This window comes from Acipenser ruthenus, chromosome 9 (assembly GCF_902713425.1).
Source record: "Acipenser ruthenus chromosome 9, fAciRut3.2 maternal haplotype, whole genome shotgun sequence".
In the NCBI taxonomy this organism is placed as follows: domain Eukaryota; kingdom Metazoa; phylum Chordata; class Actinopteri; order Acipenseriformes; family Acipenseridae; genus Acipenser; species Acipenser ruthenus.
In genome coordinates, this window is record NC_081197.1 from 5,249,599 (window position 1) to 5,274,166 (window position 24,568).

A 24,568-nucleotide genomic window follows, 5' to 3' on the forward strand; every position below is an offset into this window, starting at 1 on the left:
AATATAATCTCATTAATATTTAATTCGTAAACTTCTAGTCCTTCCTGCGCTTTCACGTGTATTACTGTGTCATCCCGATATAACTAAGTTTGTTCTTAGCGTATAGTGACAGTTTTACATTAAGATCATATTTTCAGTATATTATTTTTAACATGTCAATCTACCTAAATGAAAGGGACACCAGGAATATGTGCCTTGATTTCTTGTTTTTGTACCCTATGAACTTTGGGGACTCGTAGTAATTTACATTTCTGTAAAGTTATAGACTTTAAAATAAATTAATATTTTTTGGATGTCTAATAAATACATATATTCTTACCTTGGTGCAGACAAATAAATGCTTAGTCCCATGAACTTTATTCACGTTCAGCTGGTCTTGAGGTCGGCTGCATAGCATAATCCAACGCTGGCATTTTTCTTTTTGTGACCTTGGTTTCGGAAAAGGGATGAACTTCACCCCTTGAATCCTCTCGGGATACCTTGTGTCGGAGTTGCAGGTACCCTAGGCACATCAGTAATTTAAGTGATAGTCTGACTGGCGTCTCAGTGTATTTCTATGGCACTTATTTGTTTGGTTGTTGGACCATGGAACAGATGTTCTTTGAGCTAGCGCTGTGATTGGTTGGGTGATGTCACCAGCGTAAGGTCAATTGGTGGGCAACATATATTTTTTACGGTAACCATCCATTCAGGGTATGTGAAGTAAGGATACCCGTAGGGGTCTAACTTGGGTTAATTTGACCCCTCTAGGCATTTGTACATTTCATACCTGTAAAGAAAAAAATGGTGTGTTCCCTGATCAGTTTTGCCAAAATGTGAATTTCTCTATTGACACACATAGTTATGTCCAAAAGATCGGCATCACCTAGTGTTTTAGGATTGAGAGAAAAAAAAAAGTGTAGACCTTTTATTTAACATTACGTGATCAAAGACGCTACAAAATTATATCGCAAAATCTACCGGGAGCCATAATTACTAATTTTATTTATTTGAAATGCCAACATTTTCTATTTGTTTTTTGTCAAGTGTAGGGAAAACTACAAACCGTTATGTAGTTCAATATGTTAACATAACATTATTCAGCAGATTTGATTCGATTTTATGAAGCACAATTAGTTAAATCTATAGGGTGATGCAAAACATTTGGCCATAGCTGTATGTAAACATTTCATGGGACCAATTTCATCCTTCCTCTGTATTGGTCTTCAAGGTTGACCCCATAGATTAAGTAAAGTCAGTATTTGAAAAGCCAACGCAAGTCAATTAGTTCTCAAGTACTACGCAGTGCACCATATAGTATCGTGAAATAAAGAAAACCCATATTTTACAGAATATTATGGGGGGCACATACTTTTCATATGAAAGGGATTTGTTATTGTTTCTTAGTATAGGTTATATAAGCAGCAGTAAAAACAGTACACCTGTTTTGCAAGACAGATGCAGCTGGGTAAGAGGTATTTGGCAAGATCTCAGCCAGTAACAAAAGACAAACATGATCATTTTAAAATACGGCAGAACTGTGAACCACTGAGAGTGATTGCAAACATCATAAAGGTAAGGGCACGGTACAAACAAAGAACTATCCAAACAGGATTTATAGCTACATGTCTTGTAAGAGATCATAACTGACACAAATTTTTGATGGTAGAGAAGAAGTAGCTTTAATTAAGCAGCAGATTGAACATGCTGCCAAAACCTGCTTTGGAAACTCTGATTCACTCAAAGTATTCATCTTATTACATTATCTGGCATTCTTGTAATGGTTTAATTTAATTGTAGAGAATGTAAACTGAACAAAACACAAATGCATATAAAACAAAGTGCACATTTCTTTCAGCATTCATGAGTGTAATTAAAGATTTAGAATAGCTTTTTAATTTTAATATAGTAAGCAGATGTGTTTCAAATTACAGATTTACCACAGAGTTTATATGAATTATGTGGCCTGCCATCCAACTGTTTAGTCCTTTAACACTTCTGTGTCAGATGTAGGGAGTTCAAGCATTTTCATGTAGATCCCATAATGCCGGGAGCTCAAGTATACTGCAAAGAGAGCCTGTAGTATGAACACAAAGCTCATTTTCCGCAGAACGGGTTGTGTGACTGAGATCCAGAAACGCATTACATTTCCCTTCTCTGGCATTGGAGCAGTGTTGTACCTGGATGAAAATAAATGTAATTAACTAGCAAAAAATAAAACAGGTTCTTGTACACTTGTTTTCTGTCATTTAGATCAAATTCATCACTGCTTTCAAACTTCTGTCTTTACCTAACAGATGTAATGGTCTTGGTGCAGAAACAAAATCTTTTAAGAATCAAAGTAACTGTGGGTCAAACAACCAACTACTCAATTCAAAGCCAATCTACAGATAATGGTATCTTGACTGAAATTGTACATGAAATAAAGTTTAATAGAGCACCATCTATAACCATACTGTGCTGTGCAACAACAATGCTTTACAAATCAACTGACATTTACATATTTTTAGGACAATTTTCACAACAGGCCACCTGTGTCTAAAGAAAAATTATCATCCACTGCTGGTATAACCTAGACTATTTATGTTCACTGCATTTTACATCTGATGCACTGTATCACTTTCTATTGTTCAAATAGTTACAGTGCATCAAGCAGCTGAAGAAAGTACAGCCTTTCAATTGTAGAGGCCAGGGTTCAACCTCAGAATTCTATTCATTACTGAAATAATTATATACAAGTGCTGGATTTGACTTTAACATGGTCCTTTAAAATGGCACTAGATTAAATCCAGTGTGATGTAAACATGATTACCAGTATATTTGCCAATACCTTAGTCACAAGTTTTTAGGACCCTTTGTGGTCTTTGTTAATTGAAACTACAGTACTATTTTTCTTTTTTTTTATCAAATAATTTAGAATAACAATTATAGTGAATGACACAGAGATTCCACTTGTTCTATCTATATAATCTACTGGTAACCCACCTTGTTGCAAGGCCTGCATTGACAGGTAAGGCTAGCAGGACTGGATAAAAGCCACCTATGACAGCACCAACCAGTCCACCTCTGACCATTGCACATGTAGGGCAGTTAAGGTCACCTACAAACAATAGAGAGAATTACTTTAAACATCACAATGAAATTATTTATTAACATGTGAAACACTTGATTTACAGATGGAACACTGCATTAGGCTCTACTATTTTGGTCTAAAAATAATGATCAAAAAACGATTTACATTCATGTGAGATTTGTACACATGCTGCTCGACTTTCTAAATGATGCAATTATTTTGCCATTTAACATCTTAAAAGGAATCTTAATCATGTTTTAAAATCCATTTTAAACCTTGATTTTGCAAAGACAACTACAAATAAAAAAAAAAAAGTTGCAGACTCTTCCTGGTACCTAATTTAATACTGAATGTACTTTATAACAGTCTCACTCATGGTCTGGCTGCAATCAGCCCATGTCGCAGAAAAAGTATCAGAATGCAGAATTCTACCTTGAACAAATGAAAAAAGAGTGGAGAACCAAAAGACTCATTAAAATGAAAGGGGAGGCACTGGTAATAAAATGTTAGAAAATACTAATACAATGTGAGCATTGGCTAGTTTCCAAAAAGATGTATTCTTATTTGGGGCACACGTTTATCTGTTGACAATTATTGAAAATGTAACCTAAAAAATTTGTAGGAACAGCAGAAATACTAACCTGCAAGTAAAGGATTTGACACGGCAGCATTATACATTGCCACAGTCGTCAAAAACGGAAGAACTGCCATAGGTAAACTGGAGGTGAACCGGGCTTGAGTTACATTTAGTAACCGTCGAAAAAAACTGTTTGCTATCAGTCCTGAAAAAGCTCCATTTATTCCAAGGTAGATGGGCCCATACGCAAAGAATTTCCTAAAAAGCAAAACACTTTTAAAGCTCAAAACCTTACTACAGGAAGTACAGTTTCAGTTTGCATCTCAATGAATTTAAAATTACAACATATAAAACTTATCCAGATAGATAGATAGATAGATAGATAGATAGATAGATAGATAGATAGATATATACCTATATTATACATTTAACATATTTAAATACATGCCTGTGTTCTATTAATTCAAATCAGGGCCCTCCTCAATGGCATAACAAACTGTTACAATAAACGTATTTGCTTCTTACATTTCCTGGTGTAGATGTTTAAGAGCAATTCTTCAGAGAAACTTGAGTAATATAAACTGAATAATATGTTACAGCCTTATGTGCTCTCTATCTAACCGAAAAGCATCTGTCAGATATTTTTAGCTCATAGGGACGCACGATTCACCACTCTGCCCCCTTTAGACTGGCTTGCCACTACCTACTGTAAATCAATATAAATCTTACCTTTCGGTTTCTGGAAGGCGTTCAAACTTTTTCAGAAGTAGTTCAGTAACCACTGATCTGGGTGGGATCTTGGAAACATCCACTGCCAGTGGCGGTTTTGTATAAGTGTTATTGTCTGACATCTTTGATTCCTGATTTATTTTAATGAAGAGGAAAATACTGTAAAAAAATAAAACACAAAAAAATCCCAGGACAACTTGACAAACCTGCTTGAATTTCAGTGTTTTCACATGGCACTCTCATTACTCTAGCAAACTGGTAAACATGCAGACACTGAAAGGGACAGGCTAAACAGTTATACGATGTACTCAGCAGCTGTGGAACTGCTTGCACATTTAATTTCGAAAGTTTTGTATGCGCATATGCCTGCATTAAAGTTTGATTATATTAACAATAAATTATAAACCACAATGCACCATCCCATACAGTCCCAGTCATTACTTTTATTTTTAATAGTGGCTAAAAAAGTCACTATCGACTTCAATTTGTGATGCATACAATTATTACTCTGGCACACAGCAATCTACATGCCAAAATAAATGATTCAAAATAAATAATAATAACAACAACAAAATAAAACTGCAATGTCACTATGCAGAATCTGAAACAAAACATGTGGCTTCTGAACATAAACACACTTTAGGGGCTTTTATTTGTGTACGTAGTCATAAATCATACAAGCTGCATAATTTTACATAGAACCAGTGATGATGATGATGATGATGATGATGATAATAATCTCAGTTTCATCTAGGCTACCTGGAATTTGGAAGACAAAACTAAACTTGAAGTTAAACTTAGTGCTGGAAGGTGTTGCTGATTATATATATATATATATATATATATATATATATATATATATATATATATATATATTAACCAAAACACATCACGTCACTGCGTGAGAGCTCAGTCTACCAAGTACTATTGACGCTATGCAAATTTCGTTTATGGCTACCCAGACCTGAATTTACTGTATGAACTAATGACCTTGTCAATTCCCTGGTTGCGCTGAGTATAACCTTTCGTAACTAATTAACAATGTTCTGACTCAAAAGGCAGTTACTCACCTTACTGTAACAGTTAATGTACCGCTTTTCCCAGTACTTTTCAGCACTGTTTTGGCTATAAAGAGGCGACCATCCGCTACTCACATCCTGACGGGCGCAGCCATGTTAGACCATGTGACCAACCCCGTCAACTCCGAACTTGAATCCGAGTACCCGCCTTTGCGGTATTCCGATTGGTCAATCACTCTGTATGCTGCAGAAACCTCTTTAGATTGGCTTTTGAGTCGTCAGTCACCCCGGTTCAGTTGCTAAGGTGAGTCTGCTGTTGCTGCCTGCTCCAAGGAGGTGGCTGGCAAGTAACGTGGATGGGAATGCGAAAGTAAATACAGTTTTTTTTTTGTTTTAAAAATAAAGATAATATAAAAGAAAAATATTAAAATGTAAGATACAAAATTTAATTTAATTATTGCATTATATTACAGCAAACCTCTGTCTTTTCCGACAGGCGTCGCGTTGAGTCGAGTCTCTTTATTTGACATAGAAATAGAGCAGAATGATATAGAAAATCCAGTTGTTCTGGAGACTTAATAACAATAATGTTTGCAAATGCTTGTGTTGATAATTTGAAGGTTGTACTTATATGGAGAATGTAACTTTAACTTTATGTAAAGTCAGTTCGAAAATACACTAAAAAACGTGAAACATATAGTGTTACCATGTTTGGTTACAGATTAAATAATAATAATAATAATAATAATAATAATAAAACACATTGCAGTGCTTCAGTCATGCGTGTACTACTACAAAGAAAAAATCGTTTGCTTAGTTGCGGCACTTTTATGCTGGATATATTTGTATTTTTTTCTGAATTAAAATACATTTAATTTGAATTTAATGTGTTTCATTATAATTGATATTTCGGGGTGATTACCTGTCTTAGAAACGAGTATTCAGTTAACTTTCTTTATTTAAATGTATAGTGAATACGTATTCTTAGTCGTTTATACTAAATATTAACGTTTGCAACATAAGTTTGTATTTTTGATAACAATGCATTTTTTAACAGAAAAGCACCCAGAATTTGGCAATTAACTTTATGAACAAGTAACTTAGGGCAACATTTCTGCGTCTTTAGTCAAAAATTGGATTCTAAGTACCCGCAGGAGACTATTTTTCCCTGTTCATACTAGGAGCTGTAACGTTAATTACTGTATACTGTGCCTTTAACGTTTACTGTAACTGTGATTGGGTTCCTTTTATAAATCCTCCGCTCGTCAGATGGGAGGATCATTGACATCATGGCAGTGGGCTGTTCGCGATTACCTCGAAGAACAGTGATTGGAACCAGGGTATCATCATGTTGGACAATTTGGAGCAAGGAAAGTTTTTCATTTGAATTAAGCGGTGGGAAGTTAACAATGAGGTTACCTGAGGTCGTCTTGGAAAATAAAGACTGAATACAACGTTATGGGAGGCCCGATAAGACATTTAATATAATGGAAGTACTAAAAATGAATTTGCTTCAAACAAAATAACAGTGGAGACTGTGAAGCTAACCACTGCATTTCTGTTATTTTTAAGGTCACATGTTGTGTTGCAACGTCAGCACAGAAACCGGAGCCGGTGCCCGTTGGTTCAAATCTGTTAATTCTGCTTCATGTGTTTCCTTCTGTGTGAGTGCACGTTTTGACATTGTGAAAAGTGGGGAAGAGTGCCTGAAAACCTTTTTTTTTTATGTTGTGCTGAAAAGGGTCGGGTTTATTGTTTTATTCTAAGAACAACTCTTAAAGGAGTATCAGCTTTGAACAAAGTAGAAGCTCTGGAATAAAAGCAAGGATGCCAGTAAGAAAAAAAGGTGAGTTGTGTGCATTAGAAATTCAACAATATACCCATGTGGATGCTGCTTACTGTAGGTCTGCAGGCAGATTTGTGTCCCGTGTTGGCCTTGACTGTAGCACAAACTCATTCCTTCTGTTCCACTCCAAAATGATAAATAACACACCCAGAATAAACCTGCAGGTGTAGCCACTGTTTTTTTAAGACACGTTATATATTTTGTTCATACTTCTACTCTCAATCTTTTGTTCCTGCAATTCCCCACATATGGTTCCAGGTTAATAACATTTCTAAATTATTTTAATTTCTAATAAGAGATATTTAACACCAGCTACAACCACTCGAGGATTTAGCATATGTTTATATGTTCCTAAACGCTTATCTGACGAAGGTAGACACGATTAGCCATCTCCACAGGGATACGATTTCTGCTAACTATTATCCTGTGTAAGAAAGAGCTGAGTGGCAAAGCAGAGAGTTGTTTAATTTAGGGGAAGAAGTACCATCTGTTCTTTATTAATACATTAGCAATCAGAATAGAAAATTCTAGATTGTTCATCCACATTGATCACTGTACCCCTATATGGCTCCTGTACCAGTACCTTGTCTACAAACCTTTTTTTACATTTTATTTCTGAGCAATATTTTATTTTTTTTACTTGAAGGCACTTTTTGGATTTAGGCGACATTAGAGTACACGAAAGTACTGTTTGTTATAGCGCTCCAAATTGATGGTCATGTCAATTTTCTGTTGGTTTTGCATATTCTCAGGTTTCACAGCTAAGATTACCACCACTATTTTGAGTTTGTTTTAGCTGTTGGCCAGGGGGAGAGATGTAGCCCTGTCATAAATAGAATCTGTGCTTGATGCCATTGAAACTGTATCAACAAGTTTTCCAGTCAACAGGCTTCTTTTTGTGTAAAGTTTGTCATAAATATGTGTTTGTGTGTGTGTGTGTGTATATATATATATATATATATATATATATATATATATATATATATATATATATATATATATATATAAATAAATAAATAAAGGTCTTCACAGATAATGCCTATGTATGTATAGTTCTAAACGTGGATGCTGAAAAATATAAACATTACATGTATAATTGTAAATACTTATACAAATGTGTGAGTTATAAGAGCATCAAATCAATAAAAAAAAAACAATTTTATGAAATTGTTACATTTTTATATTTCATTTGGCACATTTTCTAGATTATTTCATTACCTTTCAGTAACCAGTATGAGAGAGTTTTTCCCTTTTTCACACACATACACCTTTCTGCCATCCCTGCTTATTACTAACAGAATGATCTGCTGAGTCCTCTGGTCTGCACTACTCTTCTGTGATATCTCTCTCTGATACACGGCTCTTACCAATCCTGCCAAGTAGATTCTTGATCTCATTCCTAAGTACAGCTTTTTGCAGTCTAACAAAGTGCCACACCAGCCTTGATTCCTAAATTATGTAACAGATAGAACAGGTATTTTTTTTAAAAGATATATCTATATCTTTAAAAAGAAAAAAATGATAATCGCTACCAGTGGTTTAATCTTAAAAAGGCTTATGATCATTTTCTTGTTTTGTTGAAATATACCACACCCAGAGACCCAATAACAGTAGCACCCCTTTTTACTGACATTAATGATCCTAACTTTACATTTATTGTGTTTCCTAGCAAACAAGAGGTTGAGTTTAAGCACTGTATATGATGCAGCTAGTGCTCACAACACCAGCAACATTAAGCCACAAGTTATTCAATAAAATGTGAATAAGGATTGGAATGTCTCAGTGCCCAGCAGTATATAACATGTATCAATGCACTCTTTTCCACCCCACACACATCTATACACTATCTTCACTGAGCAGACTTTTACTTAGCCGATTTTGGAAATGTTGTGGTTTGGCTGCTACACTCGCAGGAGTTTTTGCTAAAAGGGCCTTTATAATAGGTGACCTGCGACTGAAGCACATAATGCATAACTGAGCACACTGCTTGAGTGGAAACAGATGTCACTTGTCCATTGTTGAAGGTTTCTGATTTAGGCTACTGTAGGACATCTGTTGCTTGTCTCAAAAAGTGGGACTTGTCTGCAGGGTGGATCCGCCATGACCCGATTGTGTTTTCCAGTGGTGCTTTTTCTACAGGCGTTGAAATCCCAGGAAAAAACATCTTGAGGGACACGTTGGTGTGTGTAATCACTGTGTGGAGGGGCTGCCCGAATCCGCATGCGTCCACTCTCATTCCCCTTGTGAAGTCATAGAGATCCTCGACTTGTTTTCCTATTGTTGTTACTGAATAGTTGCTAAACAACTGAAACACAGCTTATATTGGTCTAGTATCACATGACACATCAGGTAGCCACATTTGCATACATTACAGTCGAGGGAATTTTCAAATGTTTGTTACATTATCTATTTTTTTTTTTTTGGCCAGTCAGTGTATGATGTGTTATTGTTGTATTATGGCACTTCTTTTCATAAAATCTTGTTTTGCTCCTGTTATTTAGACACAGTTCGGGCTTTAGTGCTGCTGGAAGACTATTGTACCAGACTAAGGAAACCTGAAGAACAACAGCTAAAAACTGCCATCCTGAGGGTGATGGGCATCTTCAAAAGCAGCTTGTTTCAAGCACTGCTAGGTAGGTAGAACTGTGCACCCAAGAACGAACTGATATGTGAATTTTATCATCTGGAAAATAGTCCAGGGCATGATATATAAAAATGTGAAACATCTTGCCAACAACAGCAAAGTTATAGGCCAAAAACGGACATGTTTGACCAGAGGATTGTGGAATTAGCTTTCGTGTATTCATGCACACCATTAAAGAAGAATGACAAATAAGAATTGACAGATCTTTGGCTTTCTCTTTAGACTCCCTATTTTGTTGTTTCAGGATCATATTGATCAATAAGTGACATTATTGTTGGAAAATAAACATTGGAAACAGATTGTTGAATTTACGCAAATTGAACATTATGAAATGTGTGCTCATTTTACAACTCCCTTTCATTCTAAGAATAGGCTAACGATGAGTGTAACATGTATATTTTTTAAAGAATATGATTATGATTCCCAGAGACTTGTCAGGTATGTTTCTGGTGCTATAAACCATAGTATTAATACTGCAAAATACTGCAAATAAAGTAAAATGTTGATCTTTGCAACATAAATAATGACAGTACCCTAATATGCTGACATGTTCTCCCAGCTGCACCTAGAACTTTTTGAACAGTAGTTCGGGACAAATTCAAGCTTCATGTGCATTTTATTATTCATTTTATTATTCAGTACATCTCAGTATAGTAACCACCCCCATCATTTGCTATAAAAATATTAAAGCTGGTAAGAAAAGGTACTATTTTGTGCAATGGTACAATTTGTGCAGTTATTGCTTTGCATTTTCATGTTTGTATTATTTGTCTAAACTTCTTTTTAAAACGACAGTGACGTTGTTAACCGTTACAAAGCAGAAGGCGATCTTAATCCGGAGAACTGGACAGTACAGCGGTGTTGCAGCAGAATGCAGATTATCTGTTGGAGCAGAAGATTTAAAATGCTCAGGTTGTATTAAGCAGGCTTACTGTGACAAGGTTGACAGCCTTATATCTCGTGTTGCTTGCCTTACTAGTTAATGAAGATTGTTTTGCTTTTGTATTGTGAAAAGCAATATTAGAACCCCATATAGGAGGCTTGGTGGTCCAGTGGTTAAAGAAAGGGGCTTGTTACCAGGAGGTTTCAGGTTCAATCCCAGACACTGTCTAATTGTGTGTGACCCTGAGCATGTCACTTAACCTCCTTGTGCCCTGTCTTTCGGATGAGACATAAAACCGAGGTCCTGGACTCTGCAGCAGCATTTGTGATGCATTGTTCACACCCAAGTCTCTGTAAGTCATTGGATAAAAGTGTCTGCTAAATGACTAAATAATAATACAGGGGTTACAACAAATCAAAGTGCAGGGCATATCAGCATTTGCAATACAGACACACAGAAACATCATTTTTACATAAGCAATGCTCTTCTACCCTACATATTCCCTGATAGTTTTTTTTCGTATGTGTGATGGAAGTTTCCTATATACAAATATACAGCCACACCCACCTGTCGATTTCTAGCTAAACAGTACTAAGCATAATGTCTACGAGTCAAATCAGTTGACCGACCAAAAAGACCTCTTTTTTTATTTGCAATAAATCTACCTAAACATGTTTATTGTTTATTTTGTCAGATATTGTGCTTAAGTTTTTTGTATTTAAACCCTGTTTTGAGAAATACAGGTTTTGAATACAGTACATGATCTGCCATTGAATAACAGTGTGGCATTGTGGGCAAGACATTTGGCTTTTTTGAGTCTTAGTCATTCTAACTATAAATCAAGATTCTCATTAAGCGTCTTTTGGCATTCATTAAAAATTTAATGATGGGGTCCCCCAAGTGGCTCACCTGGCAGAAGAAGCGCAGCCATGTGGTGCGTTGGGTGAGTCGTACAGCTCAGGTTCGGGTCCTGGCTGTGCAAAGTAGGCCAGTCTTCGCTGGGGACTCTAAAGGGAGGGTCGCATTAGCTCTGGCGCTCCCGTGGGTTAGGGAGGTAAAACCGGCAGGGACTGTTTCTCCTCATCGCTCTATAGCAAATTCTGCTGGCCAGGCGCCAGGTTAGCTCAGAGTGGACACCTGCATGGCTGGCCTTTGTCCTCCAGAGTTCGGTAGCTCGCTGACATTCACTCTCGAGTTTCTGGGTGAAAAAGGAAGCTGGCTTGGGCTTGGGATCGGAGGACGCCCACTGAATCTTTGAGTCAAATTGGGAGAAAATAGGGGGAAAAATTTATAATTGGACACAAATTATAATTTCTTACAAATGTCTGTCAACATCTTCCACAGTTTGCTTTGTTTGTTGTGTTTATGAGTTTTGTACGAGATCAGATTCATAGAAAGCTCTCTGCTTCAGCAACAAAACATGTAAATAAAAGACCACTGGGCAGTGGAAAGGCAAATGCCCATTTTCAGATGGTAAAACATTTTAACAGTATAAAACTAATAAGAAATTACTCAAAAACAATCATCGTAAGGCTCTTTCTGGATCACATAATATGTATGCTATTGAGAATACTATATATACCCAAGTTCTTCAGCTTGTATGAATGACAGACTGAAGTTCTGTTTTTGTGAAGCGTGTGTTTTGTTTTTGCTATTTATGACTGTAATGAGAGTAACTGCTCCATCTAAGAGAAAGGTGGTTTATAAGATGGCCCTTAAAAGTCATTTATGGTAAGTGCAGTAGTGAAGCAAAATGGTTTAGGCCTACAGTATGTGTTGCAGTTTGGCAGGAACCTTGAAAGAATGTAATTCAGCAGTCAAGCTTTCATAAATGGAGAGGTAATGATGTTGTGTTTAGCTTAATGTCAACAGGTCTGTATTCACTGCCTATACCGCAGCTACTGTCTAGAAAAAACATTGATGGGAACAACTCTGAATATTCATTTGTTACATCTGCTTCTGGTATTATTCACTTATTTTTTGGTCTTGAGGTATTTGACAAAAAATATCTTTGAATGCTTGAAGCTTTTGCAGAGTATCAACCCATCATCCCCTATTTGTAATGGAATCTGTGAGATTTGGTTTATCACACTTTTTTCATTAAAGAGAGTGCTTTCTACCACTTTAAAGGGAAGCTTTCTGCAATATAATCTGTCAAATAGAGGCTTTTTATGTATGCATCTCAATAAAACCCCCTGAAATAGATGTAATCATCTTATCAAGCATTTGGTAAAAAAAAAAAAAAAGACAACTGCTCTTGTTTCATCTAGTTTAGTATCCCTCTCTTGAATCACCTGGAAGAGTATCTATGTAGTGTACACATGTAAGCTATTGAAAATATGTCTCACCGTCTTTGCTGCAGCACTCTTCAGAATGGTGATCAGTATCAAACTATAGTACATAATGAAATCACAACTGACTGTGTTTCCCAGCTAGATCCTCAGTTTGTACTTCCAGTCTGTCATTGGCAGATACATTTAGTTGGCCATTGTCATTTGCAGCAGAATTCAGTATGGTCTTTCTCAGTTCCTTTGTTTCAGAGACAACCCTTCCTCAGGGAGTGTGTTTTTAGTATTGTAATTAAAATCCTCTACCCAGAGGAAGACCTGTCCCTGAAATGGAAGAGATGGGAAACGGAACTTCCTCAACTGCATGAATGATTTATCAGTAAGGTTGGTTATAAAATGTATTGTACAGATTATTCCCTCCAGTGATCTAGATGACTCTGAGCTTTTAGTTTTTAAAAAGCTGCAAAAGTAACAAAATTGAATGTGTAATTGTATAAAAATATTTTGCTGAATTTAGATCAGCAGTAAGGACTATATCGTGTGTATGAGTTTGCCAGTATTTGCTATGTTTGTCAAACATCCTTCCAGTTTGTTTTTAGGAGATTCAGCTGGTTGGTTATGTAAAGAAGGTGTTGAAGGGGTGGGGACAATTTTACAGCCCAGTTGAGGTGTCCTAGGAGGTGCAAGACTACCTGAAAGTAAGGCATGCAAACTGAGCTATCGTAAAACCAATTGTAATGTGGCATTATTTACTTTGTTTTTAAATTGGGGTCAAGCTTTTACAAACATCATCAGAGCATATGGAGTGGCAAAAATTGCATCAGTAATAAAATACAGCTGCTGAGCTTTAATTCCTGTGCTGAACATGACCTGTGAGAGGCATAATGGCATAATACATGCTGATACATGTAGCACTCAAACGAAAACTGGTGCTGCTGGTAGAGGTACTGTGTACACAAGTACCGCTGTGGCCAGACGTTTTGCATTACCCTATAGAATGAACACATTTTGCTTCATAAAGTCGAATGAAACCTGCTGAATAATGTTACGTTGTTAGTATTGCTGTAATTTGACGTCAGACTGCTTTAGCTGTACATTTATTATGTGTTTTTATTCCCCTTGATTTGTTACACCTTTGTAATCTGCAAAATTCGAAATAATTTATGTACGAGATGATCAGTTGTAGAATGTGTAAAGAGTGACATCTTGTGGCAATATTGCAGTAATACAGCGGACTCCTTTTCTTTCCTTTTCCCCTCCACTTTATTACACTCACTGATTCCATGTAGCTTTGAAAAGTGACAGCACCATTCTAAAGAATAGTGCTGTCCCTTAAGAGATTTTTCAAAGCAAAAGAAAAGTATTTCTTACACCTTCTGTTTCACTCCCCACCTGCAAACCCAATATGAGATTAGCAACACTGTCAACATTCCACAATTCTCAATTTAGGTTCCTAACTTTGTTGGGGGTTCTTTTAAGAATTTTAACACTTCATTTGGTGCAATACATTTTTTAAACTGTAAGGTGGAAGTCCAGTGTTTACCTTCACAACAGATACAGCCTGTGTGTCTCATCTTCCTTATTTCTTCCATACAGTTTTTTTTTGGCCCACAGGCATGAATATGAATCACATAAATGAGCCAATAACGTTTCAAATTACCCATTGAAAGTTAACGAAAAGCTTTTCTTAAACACTCCTATGTTGATTTAATGACTGAGAAACTGTGTAACAACAGTTTTTGACTGAACACCACTGCAAGAATAAAACAGGATTCCAGGAGCATGCAGTGTGAACTGCTGGCATCCGGCTAATTGAGATTATTGACCACTGTGTGTGTGGGATAGCTGTGAAGTGTGCTATGACTGTGACCTACTGACAATACATATTGACTACTACAGTAATGTGACTGCTGACCGTACAGTTGGGACTACTCCATATAGTACAGACTTTTCTTGAGCCATCATGGTTAAAGAGGAAGTCTCACTTGGCTTTTTTTTTTCCATAAAATCATTAATACATGTCTGGTTGCAATCGCAAAACATAAGTGAATTGCATGCTTGCCCGCACATGATACAGCTATTTATTTGCTGTTATTTGTGTGTTGCAGTAACTGCTGCAATGCAGGTGTAGAGCGTGCTGTGCCCCTGAGCTCTTGCATTGCATGTGAAGTGGCGGTGTGGTGTGGTGCAAAACCACACTGCATCAGAAAGTCAGTGCAGAGATTTTTTTTGTTCGTTCCTAAAACCTGTGTGAAAGCTTGAATCAAATGGATTTCTCTTTTTATAAATTCCGCTGTTTTTACTATAAGACAGAAATCAGGATTTTTAAATGTTTGTGCTCTGACTGTGTGTGAATCCACTGCTTTTCAATCAGCCATTGTACCCAATGGGGGCAAGCTGCTGTTTTTACATCTCAGACTTGCAGAAGTCTGACACCGAGTTCGGTTTCATAAAAGTTCAGCTCCCCATTCTCAGACTCGACCAGTAGCAGGTCCTGGTTAGGATTACAGTAAACCTGTCTAAACAGGTAAAGTCTTGGCCGCACTTCAGCAACATTTCCGTGTTGATTTGTCCGGAGCCGTGTGCAGTAACGTATACGTTTTCAGCTGCTTCTCAGCAGTTACCCCAAAACTTGTTACTAATCTCAGATAGCAAAATTACCATTTCGTCCTGCAGTGGGATGACTGGAGTGTTATTCTGTACAGCAGATCCTATTAAAAGTTTCAATCCTCAATTAGCTTTTAGTGCTGGTGAAAAGGACTGGGTCCACAAGATATTAGCAAACTTACCTAGCTATTGGAGTTTATATCAATTTGCAATCATTATGTTAAACCATTTTATAAAAAGGAAACCCTCAGGATATCCAAGGCAGTTTTTTTCTTCCTTTAGTTACTTTGTCTGAAGTCTCAAATTTTGCCAAAAATGGAACAAAGTGCAGTAGACTTTTGAAATTAAAATAACAAGCTCAGGCTTAGTTGTTGCTATGGAAACTGAAATATGCTGCTGAGAAGCCCAGTGTCACAGAAAAGCCCTGAAGTATGTTAGGCAATGAAGGTCTTACAAAAATGGTTACATCTCCATCACTTTGTGACAAGCAGTGGTTTCTTGACAAAACCCTCTTAAGTGCTAATTACTGTATGTGCATATGAGTGTGGTTACTTCATCCCTACGTTAATTAAGCTTAGCCTTTTGTATAGGTTGTGTCACGCAGTATGTTTCAAAAGAATTTTGTAATGAAATTATAAAACAACTGTTTGAATGAATGATTTTTGTCACACAAAGCAACGTTCTCTTTTTAAAAGTTCAGTCAAATTTGCTTCGGTATCCTGCTTGCAAGGAAGTCCATCTCTTAGTGCTGGTGTTTTTATTATTCATGTTAAATCTTCTTTACCACAACGAATATCCATTTGATTCAGTAGGCTTATATATACAATATTTTAATCATCCCCCGTCTGCCTGATTTTTTTATCTCTGGATCTTTGAAATGGCAGCTTCCAAGAGTCTGTGCCCTGCTGATTCTGAGCCATCACCTCTAGAGGTTGACACACTGAGGGGAAGGAAGCTAGGCCCTTGGCCAAACTAAAATCCCCCAAAGCATAACCCACCCTTCACCATAAAACAGACTAGATATACAAACCTAAATAGAGATTAACTCAATAACTTCCCAACAAAAAGTGTGCCGAAGGAAAGAACCACCTCACTGAAGAGCTCCACACGTTTAATACCAAGTCTGTATATTCTGAAGAGGTAACAGCACTTAAGCAATGCTTGAGGGCCTTGAGGAAACATTCTGAATGTGTGGTATTGTGGCAAATATTAATTAGAAAACATGTTAGTTACTCTATTACACTAAAATACTGCTCTATAGTCAAATAATTAGATTTAAAGTAAGACTGCAGAACAATTCAATTCTCCAGATGGCAGTGCATACTGTAGCTTCTTCCTGTGGAGGGTGTCATTTGCTATACATTTATAGCAGCAAGGGATAGTGCTGAATATCATGAAGAATAGCATTTACCAGTACCTAATCTGTAAGGCTGGTTCATATATCAGTCTTGCGACCAACAGGAGACAATAATTGAAATCACCCTCAGCCACATTTGCACGATCCAAGTCTTTAAGGGTTTCACATTTTTAACATACCAGGCATCATAATGGTATAATTATAAGTGCACCTTATACAGAGAGACAAATTAACATAGAGCAGCCAAAGTACAGATTAATTTTTATAACAGGCACAGTGGTTTGAATCAGTGCAGCTGCTTACTATTAATCCTTCACATGAGCCATTCAGTTTTATCCTTTGCCTTCTGGTTACTTTAGAAATTAGGGGATGGCAGTAAGCAGACTGGCAGAATGCAGAGTTTATTTGGCAATGAGGCAAATAGTTAATCTTCAATGCAGTGTGGAAAAATGTTGCATTCTACATGCGATTTGCTGTTTTACATTTCACTAGCTTCAAGTATTCTCTTTCACTTTATAATTGATTCTAAAGCTGGTCTAGGAAATATCTTAGAGGTACAGGATAGTACTGTATATGATTGGGTCCCCTGTTGTGGAATCAAGCAGCAGATGTTAATGTAGCAGTGGGGAACCCATTACTATGCTGCACTGTATCTGTGACTTCCTGGCAGGCTTAAGGGAGAAGATAGAGAGAGAGAGTACATGAAACACTACCTCCGAGATGAGCTAACATAAGGAACGTGAATCGGGAGAGAATAGCAAAGCACACCTAATGTTAAAAAGCAAGGTCCTAAATGAGAGCTGCTTGGTTCATTGCAGTGGTTGGGTTCATCAGTGGAGCAGGGCAATTTGATCCATGTTTTCAGGTTTGATACCTGCCTTCTGTTTAGGATTAAATTCAGAGTAAAAGGGAATGGCAGAAGGCACAGATTGGTTGTCACTTTTTTGGCGGTGTATGTACTGTACATGTTGTCTTTGAAATATGAAGCATTGAAATCTGGACATTAATGTTGATGTATTGTTTTTTTTTTACCACAATATCTAAGTTTATATGCATTTTGACACAAGTTGATTGTTATTTCATGATAAAAAAATAAAGAAAAAAACACTTAGAAGTGCTTGAGCTAACACTTGCTTAGAAAAGCCTTTAGCACAGCTTTTTTCTTCATTAAAGTTCTGCTTCCATTTACTTTTATAATATATCAAATCATGCAATTCCTACAGCACACATAGTTCCCTCAATCTTCCAAAATATCAGTATTTTGTATTCCAGTCGCAATGTGCAGCACCATCAGTGGACATTCATATAAATAAGAGTCAGAACAGGAATACAACTTCCTGTATTTGCAGCTTATAGTGAATTGGTGATGGTTCATTAGAATTCAATAGGACATATTTTATTTGCATGTAATAACACTGTAAATCTCGCCAGGGTTTGTTTTTTCCCCTCTTCCAAATACGATGCATTCATTATCCTGAATGCAATTGGAATGCTATAGAAGAGCTAATGAGCTTTGGGCAGCAGAATTGTGTTGTCAAAGTGAAGCATGGCTCAGAGAGGAAGAGAGAATCACTGAATGATTCTACTCATATTCCAAATATTCATGTTATATGGAGAGAATAGTGAGTGATCTGAATAAAGATGGCATGCTACTCCTCCTGTAAGAGTGCAGATTGACAGCCACTCTATGATTGTGGGGGAGGCCTAGCTGGAAACTTAAAAAGAAAAAAAAAGAAGCAGGCATCCTTGAGATTATAGGGATGAGCCCCACGCATCACCCACACCACCCACCGGTTACGTAAATCAAAAAAAAAAAATGAAAATCCCTTTCTGATATGCATTGTGTGAGTTTGAATCTCCCTAGGTGCATAGCCTGGTTCCCATGGAAACACAATTTGTAAATCTGCATGCAAACAGCTGCTGATGCATACCTTACAGCAGAGTGAAAGCTTTGGGGGTGTGTGGGGTGGGGGTGGAGGTGGCGGGTGCAGTCTGGTGTAATCAAAGTTTTTAGTTTGGGCACCAGAAAAAAGACTGGGGTCTATTCGGTTGATCTGAACTGAGGCAGATCTAACTACTGCGATGCTTAAAATTATTCGAACAAGGGAGCACTGAGAAAACCATAGCCTCTCCAACAGTGTGTGCTGCGTGTCTCCTAGGTGTAATACTGAGAGGTTTGGTCCTTATTTAATATTTAAACAATGGGGTTGACTAGACCCCTCTATGCTGATAAGGGGGAAGATACGTCTGCTGGCGACGTACATACTGGGCAGCAGGAAAGGGATGAAACTGATGTGTCAAATGACAGATGAATGCAGAGGAAGCATTTGTATGCTTATGGTGAGTTAGTGGCAGAAACTTCACACCTTATACAAGTGAATGGTCCGCAGAAGCCAGAAGACTTATTCTTTTGCACAAAAATAGTTGATTCAACTGTAATATGCAAGCCTTCAGCAGCAGTGGCAGGCATCTGAGGTCAGCAAAACAGTAGGCAAAAGCAACAAGTGATATTTGGTGACAGAAGCCGAGTGTCGAATTCAGAACCTCTAAAGTGGTGGGAAAAGCTCTGCGGGTTCATCTGGTGTACAGTGCTCTTAATGGAGCAGGGTCTGGTTCTGTCACCCAGTTTGCCAGGTTTCCTCATCACATGTTATTGATACCGATACAGTCATGCAGAAACCTTTCCTTTTACTGGCTACCAGGCTGTTCAAACACCCTCAATTAGCAACTGTGTCTGTAAAGGACAACCTGGTGACTAGGAAATGAGTGAAATTGCATGTAATGAAGACATCCTTAAGAAAGTCACAAATTCAGCTCCTGTGGAGGACTTGTGTTGAGAAAATGAAGGCCAGGTGCATTAATCATGTATTCAATTACTGATGTTCATTTTCCTTACAGGATCGGGTGCATGTTGTCCCAGTGAAATGTTAATTGAGGAGAATATGGCTAATGTTTTCCACATCAGCTAACCTAAGGGGTAGTGTACAGCCTTGAGCACTAATAAACTCTCATGCATATTTCACATGCTGTCACATTCTATTTTGCTTGAATGCCCTCCCCAGCTGAAATACAATTCCAGGATCTCCTGACTTTTAATTGTTCTCTCTTACTACTTATCAAGCTGCCACATTTTTATACTCAGATCTAACCAGAAGTATGCACCATCTCCACCCGCCAGGCATTTAGTTCTTGAAATGTAGCTAGTGCTATTGTGACATACAATCTTAATAGGTAGATGGAGCAGATAACTTGTTTTTTTTTATCTAATTCATTATATTTCATGTCCCATAATTCTATAATGTATTTTTTAAACACATTTGCAATGACAGCACTTAAATCATCAACTTAAATGACTGGTAATTGAGCAGTTTATTTTTATCACCCTGTTTAATGAGTGCAGGTCGGACTGGGCTGCTTTGGATGAGCATGGTTGTAGATTATAAGATGCCGTTTAGGACCTGTGGGCTGAGATTCATTACAGTTTCAACCTTTTCATGTGTTCTGCACCCTACATAACCATTGTTTTTAAAGAAAGTTCTGCTTTTACAGGGGTCTCGGAAAACTGGATGTTTCATTGATTGGTAGTTGTACCAAATCTTTAATGGTTTTTGTATGCTCTAGTTGGTGCCATGGAGCTTTCAATGCCTATGCAATGAGTTTCTACTTTGAAGAGAAAAGTTTGACTTTGTTTGATCTTTATCAAAAGTAACCCAAAAACTAAAAGCAGAATTGTAGGACTTGAGCTGAAGGTACTGCTGTTATGTACAGGTAGTGAACAAAAAAATGGAAACACTTGGGTAAATGAGGGACACCAAGTATATTGAAAACAAGGGCTTCCACACAGGTGTGGCTAATGCGTTAATTAAGCAAATAACATCCCATCATGCTTAGGGTCATGTATAAAAATGCTGGACAGGCCTGATTGCCTATAATTAGGGCTAGCATGGCTGCAAGAGGAGAGCTCATTGATTTTGAAAGAGGAGTGATTGTTGGGGCACGTTTGGCAGGAGCTTCAGTGACCAAGACAGCTCAACTTGCTGATGTTTCTTGAGCAACGGTGTCTAAGGTGATCTCGGCATGGAACTCCGAGGGAAAGACATCATCAGCAAAGGGCAACAGTGGGCTGAAAAGCATACTCCAGGATCGTGATATCCGTGCATTAATTCGAAGTGCAAGGCAAAACAGGCAAGCAACTGCAGATCAATTGACTGCAAATTTCAACCTGGGGCGCGAGTGGCCAGTTTCATCAAAAACTGTCCGCCGAGAATTCCACAGAGCGGGATACCATAGTGGCCCAACGCCCTATTAAGTGACTTTACATTGGTGTTTCCATTTTTTTGTTCACTACCTGTATAAATACTATTAGTGCTAAAGGGAGGGATCTGTTGCAGCACAGTTTTTCAAACTGGAGAACAAGGATTAAAGTGGAAATGTTTCTTTTTTTAATAGACTGATTTCTTTGTGCCGGTATTACATCTGTGGCTGTGATAGTATGTCATTGGGAAATATTTTATTCTATTTGTGTTACATCAGAATAGCAGTAAAATGTTTTACTTGCAGTAAAATGTTTTACTTTTTACAAACCATTTGGAAAGAGCAGATAAATCAGCATTACTAAATTCATTCTGTGAAACGTAGTGGGCTGCATGTGCGGAATGTGATGGGGAAAAGTGATGTGTGATTTTCAGTGCAACCCAAATGAACCCACTGTTGATTCTGACCTGCCTATGCATGCTTTATGGCTTGTGGTTGGTTACTTAATGGCTATGTCTTGGGAACAGGTCTAAATATTATTGTTAACAAATTAGACAAGACTGAAACCTATGGAAGGATGTGTATGTAGTTTTCTAAATTCTGTGGTGCTTCAATCTGCAACCACACTAAATCACTGCCTTCTAGTGTAGTTTTACACAGAACCACACAAAGACCTGTCGTAGTTAATTTTGCACATTGTGGAATGTGGAATGTGGTCATTGGTCTTTTTTTGTACTCATCTCTCACAAATCTGATTTAAACTACTTTTGTGAAAAATGTCTCTCAACACATGCTGATTTACCTTGCATCATACCAAGTTTTCCACGTGACTGTCAAAGAGGTTTCAGGATTCATTTATCCTTCCAAGCACTGTTATATGAAAGAGAAAGCTGAGCATCAACATTGGACAGAAAGCTACTGTACCTAGCAAAAAAAACCCTTCCACTGTTAGCAGAGAACTAAGGTAGGACCAGGGAGGCCATGTCGAGGATAATGGCAGAATCGCAAACAATATAATTTTTTAAAGAAAAGCCCCCATCACAGGCTTGGCAGAATCAGGGAGGCAGCGATGCCCAAAAGTTTTGGATTGAGACATAATGAAAAAACCTATATGACCATAATTTAGATCTTTTATTTAACACCATGTAATGAAAGAATCTATGCAAGTCTTAATTCCAGCCAAGGCAGGTGAAGTTTGATCTGGTACATGTTGGGGGCTGATATGAAAAAAGTTCTTCTGGTGTCTGGGATTGTAATAACACTGCTCCAGGACCCACATGTGTTGCTCCCAATCTAGTAACGGTAATATCAAGGGGTTTTCCTTATGAATTGAACAGTATCAGCTGCCCTTAACAACCAGAAAATGTAATGTGTGGTTGGATTGATTAATTGACGAGGATACCTTGAACTATAATTACTGCAACTCTTAATTATAATAGCTATTTAGTACGATATTTGATTGGAGCAGTTTAGAGAGTATTCTCTGCAAATTCTTATCATCATCAATCAAACTTGCAATTATGTTATAAAGACTTTAACAAGTTCACATGAACATACTGGAGCCAACTTACTGTTATTGAGCCAAGTCTGCGTGAAAGATTGGCATTCCGAAGTGTAATTTTGTAATCTGATCGATGGACAGGGGAGTTCCAGAAGCTTGTGGGAGTTAGAACTGCTGGAAAAGAAGAAACAGCAACAGGAACTTTCCTAAGATCATTTCTATTGGATAAATGGCATGGGGTTTACATTTGAAAATGAAATCTAGGTTACACTGTACTACATGTTATCATGAATCTAGGTTACACTGTACTGCATGTTATCATGAATCTAGGTTACACTGTACTACATGTTATCATGAATCTAGGTTACACTGTACTGCATGTTATCATGAATCTAGGTTACACTGTACTACATGTTATCATGAATCTAGGTTACACTGTACTGCATGTTATCATGAATCTAGGTTACACTGTACTACATGTTATCATGAATCTAGGTTACACTGTACTGCATGTTATCATGAATCTAGGTTACACTGTACTGCATGTTATCATGAATCTAGGTTACACTGTACTACATGTTATCATGAATCTAGGTTACACTGTACTGCATGTTATCATGAATCTAGGTTACACTGTACTGCATGTTATCATGAATCTAGGTTACACTGTACTGCATGTTATCATGAATCTAGGTTACACTGTACTACATGTTATCATGAATCTAGGTTACACTGTACTGCATGTTATCATGAATCTAGGTTACACTGTACTGCATGTTATCATGAATCTAGGTTACACTGTACTGCATGTTATCATGACACAACCTACAGCCGGTGACAGTGATATATATATATATATATATATATGTAATATATAATAATCTTGTCCCCCTGATGCACCACTATCTTCCCAGGTCTGTTAAATTAGATTCATAATTTAGTTTTAGGCATGTTACAGCTGGTCTGTGTTTGCAGCGAGTCGTTCATACCAGAGATCTCTGTCTCAGGAATGTAAAGAAAAAACATACTGGCCTCGCTCCATCACTAGCATTGCTCTCGAAGCTGATCCCAAACACTAGCTGTTGGATGCCACTCCTACTGTAGTTTAAATAGCTCTGGTACCAATGTAATGCTTGCTAACATGGCTAGAACAGAGTGATAAACCCATATAACACATTATAAATCTTTCTAATCTTTTACATCATTTATACATAAGGGTGTATATTGTGGTTCAAATTATCTTCAAGGAGCTATGGTTTAGTTTTCATTATAATGTTTACACTCAATGTATTTTTTTTTTTTAATAGGCTTACTTGTTTGATCATGGGAAAATACTATAGTGATTAGGCTTATATATACTGTAACTCTGTGTTAGTGGTGTGCATTCTGTTTAATATAAACCTGCTTGATCTATTTAAAATGTTTTGGATTTTGTACCCAGACCCTTCAGTGCTGTTCCTTCTTTATATTGTAAATTACTACAACATTCATGTGTATATGAATTTGAATTAATATTAAACATTAAATAAATGACCCTTGCACTTTACATCTACACTTTACACCTAGTTTAGTTAAACTTTTAAATGTTTAACAATTGGATAATGTTTAATCATTTAATCTTTAATGTAGTACCACCCCTCCTACTCCACGTGGACGGTACCTTTTCATTTCTGAGACCCTTGTTTGTTAACTGCAGTTACATGACTTATTCATCCGACCAGGTAAAAACGATATATGTATTAAAGATTACACATTGCAAGGAGCCAATACTGTGAATACTGTAATTCATTGCGTTGCATTAACCAGATGTT

The 24,568-nt window shown here is 37.2% G+C and overlaps 2 protein-coding genes and 1 long non-coding RNA gene across 26 annotated transcripts in view; 1 reads left to right on the top strand and 2 right to left on the bottom strand.

Annotated features, from left to right (window-relative positions):
- Positions 1-1,635: 1,635 nt before the first annotated feature.
- LOC117405941 (transmembrane protein 126A-like) lies at positions 1,636-5,566 on the bottom strand. 2 transcript variants are annotated; one of them, XM_059030940.1, is made up of 5 exons: positions 5,429-5,566; positions 4,359-4,517; positions 3,694-3,887; positions 2,965-3,079; positions 1,636-2,159 (listed from the first exon to the last, which is right to left on the bottom strand). In XM_059030940.1, the coding sequence occupies exons 2-5, from the start codon at positions 4,478-4,480 to the stop codon at positions 1,961-1,963; spliced, it is 630 nt and encodes a 209-aa protein (XP_058886923.1). In that variant the 5' UTR covers positions 4,481-4,517; positions 5,429-5,566; the 3' UTR covers positions 1,636-1,960. The 2 variants fall into 2 exon arrangements, with proteins under 2 accessions (XP_058886923.1, XP_058886925.1); XM_059030942.1 differs by having other exon boundaries at positions 4,359-4,489; positions 5,429-5,559.
- Positions 5,567-5,664: 98 nt separating this feature from the next.
- The window catches only part of LOC117407165 (disks large homolog 2), a 248,309-nt gene continuing 229,405 nt past the window's right edge, over positions 5,665-24,568 (top strand). For 18 of the 23 annotated variants that reach the window (XM_034923345.2, XM_034923347.2, XM_059030925.1 and 15 more), the window contains exons 1-3: positions 5,672-5,747; positions 6,647-7,223; positions 9,725-9,856. In XM_034923345.2, the coding sequence (XP_034779236.2) occupies positions 7,205-7,223; positions 9,725-9,856 (151 nt within the window). In that variant the 5' untranslated portion in view covers positions 5,672-5,747; positions 6,647-7,204. Of the gene's footprint in view, positions 5,748-6,646; positions 7,224-9,724; positions 9,857-24,568 lie in introns of all 23 variants that reach the window. The other 5 variants (XR_009329587.1, XR_009329586.1, XR_009329588.1 and 2 more) reach the window with 2 other exon arrangements.
- LOC131738034 (uncharacterized) lies at positions 10,520-23,253 on the bottom strand. Its single transcript, XR_009329589.1, has 3 exons — positions 22,828-23,253; positions 11,660-12,002; positions 10,520-10,749 (listed from the first exon to the last, which is right to left on the bottom strand). It is a non-coding gene; the product is annotated as an uncharacterized LOC131738034 (long non-coding RNA).